The sequence below is a fragment of the Microtus ochrogaster genome, unplaced genomic scaffold (genome assembly GCF_000317375.1).
Source record: "Microtus ochrogaster isolate Prairie Vole_2 unplaced genomic scaffold, MicOch1.0 UNK31, whole genome shotgun sequence".
Classification (NCBI taxonomy): Eukaryota; Metazoa; Chordata; class Mammalia; order Rodentia; family Cricetidae; genus Microtus; species Microtus ochrogaster.
In genome coordinates, this window is record NW_004949129.1 from 703,293 (window position 1) to 707,212 (window position 3,920).

Genomic DNA, 3,920 nt, shown 5'->3' on the forward strand with positions numbered 1-3,920 from the left:
GGAAACTTGTTTTTTTTTCCTTTTCTCAATAAAATAAAAAAAATAAAAAAATAAAAAAAAGAAGAAAATCGCTCACAAGAAAGGATTCACACATATGCAGTGGAAGAACAGGAGAGAGAACTGAGGACGCAGTAGGGGAACCCTGATCCCAGGTAGAATATAATACCAAGCAAAAGAAAAATTCTGATATTTATAGTCTATGCAATATTCACAAAATTTCTGTAAAACTAAACTACACTGCTTGCAAATATTACTGGCTGGCTAATGATGTCAAGAAAAACAAAATGAAGATCATCTAGGATCCTGAGGTAGTGATTCTTTGGGGTTGTGTGGGTAGAGATGTGGTCTAGACAGATATAGCAATTCTTGGAGATGTAATGTCTCTTTAATTAGTCTACGCTTCCTTAAGAGCTATTGTGATATAAATACACATGTACACTTTTCTAGTTTCCCAGCCACTCAGACCCAAATACTCACACAAAAGCTATATTAATTACAACACTGTTTGACCAATGACTCTAGCATATTCCTAGCTAGCTCTTGTCTCTTAAATTAACCCATTTTTATCAATCTGTATACTACCACAAGGCTGTGGTCTACTGGTAAGGTTCTGGTGGGGGTCTTTCTCATTTGGTAGCTACATGGCTTTTCCTTAACTCTGCCTACTCTTTCTTTATATCTCTGTTAGCTTTACTCTGCTAAAACCATTGGCCAAAACAGCTTCATCCATTAACTAATGGTAATAAAACATATTCACAGCATACAGAGGAGACTCACACATCACTAGTATATGCATGTTTTTCTAAGAAAAAAGCTTATTTTCAAACAGATGAACTGAAATGATTAACTAGGTTTAGACAACAAGATTAGATTAAGAAATATCTATATCTATTTATATACCTATATATATCTATATACATACATCATATATATATATATATATATGTGTGTGTGTGTGTGTGTGTGTGTGTGTGTGTGTGTGTGTGTGTATGGTATTTTGAGACAGTGTTTCTCTGTATCTTTGGAGACTGTCCTGGAACTAGCTCTTGTAGTCCAGGCTCACCTCGAACTCATAGAGTTCAGCCTGCCTGTGCTTCCAGAGTGCTGAGATTAAAGGCATGCACTACCTCTACCCAGGTGAGCAATGAAAATATTTTACAAGCAAACAGGAATCAATCAATGTGGGAGGGCATTTTAATGATTTCAATGCATAGATCACTCTCAAGACTGATAATACTAATTAATATATTTTCATTTGTGTATTTAACATATTCATTACTTTATATTTGTCCATCCATTCATTATACATGCATTCATTTAATATATATTCATTAGTACTTAATGGAGCTTCATTTTTAATTATAAGGAAGTCAATTGTACTGCAAGTATGAAGCTTCCCACTGCATGCACCTATCCGTATAGATCATGAGGTTATAAGTTAGACACTGTTACTCACCTAATTATCCATTTTAGCTACAGACATGATACATACCAGGAATTTGTATAAAGTAACATGATGCTTGACAAGATACCATCTCATCCTGGGCTGGGTTTCTGAATGACATGACACAGTTCCTGGATGCCTTTTGCAAATACAGTGGTCTCCCCTCCATTCTAAGCCCACCTACATAGTGCAAGGACAGCCTAGGCTAGACATCACGTCGTTCTGGGGCATTGCACTGCTACCAGTTATCAGTTCTGGTCACTTCTATCACACTGGCATCAATTATCCATTCCAGACTACCAGAACATTTGGTGAGGTGTATACAGAGTGATTCTCTCAGCGTGGAGTTTCCTCTTTAATTACCCTATTGCCATCTATAGTGGCTTCCCACTGGGCTTCAGGCCCTTTCTCAGTGCTGTGGGTCTCTTAGTCTACAGTGCTTAGAGCTCAATGTTTCCAATTCAGGGAAATTTTCTCTGTGATTTAAATGCCACTGAGTGAAATGTAACTGGTTTTGCATGCTCTCTTCTGTATGAATGCAGCTCTGTAGTGTGGAAGTTTTAAGGAGAGAGATCTCAGTTGTTGGGCACTGGGATTAACCATGGAATGTTACAACCTTTTGACACATATGATCTACTATAGACCTATCATAGGAACTATTGTTTTGGAAAGGGTAGGCAAAGACAATTTGTGACCCTTGACAAATGAATCAGTCACGTCTCCAACTAGCTTAGTGGCTATGATTGCTTACAAATTGTTTGACAGAGGCAAATCACTCCACTGTTTTAGTTGTGGGAGCGAGGCCTTGGCTTAGTTCTCATGTGCAGTTTTCAGTGTTGGGTTTGACCATAGACACTTCTTGCACATGGTTTTTACTCTTTCTATGACGTTTTAAATCTAGCAAGCATTTTACTATTGCTATGGACACATCCATGTTTCCGTCCTTCATCTTCGTCAGTGCTACAGAAAAAAATCCTAAAGTAAAAGCACACACACACACACACACACACAAATGAAAAGTGGCTTAGCAAGCCAAAGAGAGTAAAGTTTGCGTGGGATCGGTCTTTAAATTATCACCAGTTAACCTCTTGTTCTTCAGCCTAAGAGAAGAAGGGAACAGCATATCTCCTTCTCAGAAGCTGTAGTCAACCAGCCAGTGGGATGGGGACTGTGCAGGTGGCAGTCTTTCCTCTGACCACACAGTATACAGATGCAAACAGAAATCCTACCATCGAAATACCCGCTTCCTCTCATTGTCTTGTTATGTCAGTATTAACAGAACTCTTGAAGGGAGCAGTCCAGTTCACCATCTAACTCCGGGAGCAGGAGTACCTATAGGGTCCAGGGCCTCAACAGACACAGTAACGTTGGGTACAAGCTAGACTAGTGCGTCACAACCTTTCTCATGCTGTGCCCCTTTAAAACAGCTCCTCATGTGATCCCAACGTTAACATTATTTTTACTGCTACTTCATAACTGTAATTTTGATACTGTTAAGAACTGTAGTGTAAATCTCTGTGTTTTCTGATCGTCTTAGGCACCCTGTGAAAGGTGACATCCACAGATTGAGAACCACTGAATTTAGAACAAGAGGCAATGACAGCTGTGCAGTAGGAGTTCTGACATCTTGAAACAGAAACAATATGGCTGGCAGGATCAGTTAAAGCCAAAAGACAGGGTGGTAAAGTAATAAGGCCAAGGAGAGCAACTTAAGGGACATGCATTTTATGATATAGCTCAGCTCTGCAGCCAAAACTCTCCATAGTGACATTAAAATTTGTGTTAGAGATTTGTTTTTCATAGAAAAAAAGAATAGGGCTGGAGAGATGGCTCAGAGGTTAAGAGCACTGACTGTTCTTCCAGAGGTCCCGAGTTCAATTCCCAGCAACCACATGGTGGCTCATAGCCATCTGTAATGAGATCTGGTGCCCTCTTCTGGCCAGCAAGCATACAGACAGACAGAACACGGTATACATAATAAATAAATAAATTTAAAAAAGAAAAAAAGAATAGAATCTAACTTTTTCCCATCTACCTTACCACCTGGAGATTATTCCATCTCTAGAAACCGAATCCCAGTCTACATAGAGGTTGTGTCTGGGGTCCAACCTTGTCCTTTCACCCCTCTCAGTCACGAGAAAAGATCTGTGGGAGTAACAATGGCCTGAGTACACAGTCTAGCCCTGTATAGCATGAGACTGAAGGGTGGAGCAATAAGACACACAGTGTCTCGTGAAAACCCTTCCAGAAGGAACTAAATTCCATAAGAAACTTCATAGATGGCTCATCGAAAACTGCCAATGAGCCCTAACACACCAGGAAAAGAAAACTCTTTTCCATTAACCTTGAAAATTTAGCCAGGAAAAGAAACTTGCCTAATTTGATAATCACCTGTCTATTAACCTAAACAATAACAAGGAAAGAATGCTGCAGGTGAGGACAGCAGCCCCTCAGTGGGGTATAAAAGGGGATGTGG

The 3,920-nt window shown here is 39.6% G+C and overlaps 1 protein-coding gene across 1 annotated transcript in view; it reads left to right on the forward strand.

The window, feature by feature from the left end:
• The first annotated feature begins 1,481 nt into the window (after positions 1–1,481).
• Positions 1,482–3,920, forward strand: part of LOC113455446 (keratin-associated protein 4-3-like) — a 3,217-nt gene continuing 778 nt past the window's right edge. The window contains exons 1-2 of the mRNA XM_026789819.1: positions 1,482–1,508; positions 1,825–1,880. Coding sequence (XP_026645620.1) covers positions 1,482–1,508; positions 1,825–1,880 — 83 coding nt within the window. The remainder of the gene's footprint in view (positions 1,509–1,824; positions 1,881–3,920) is intronic.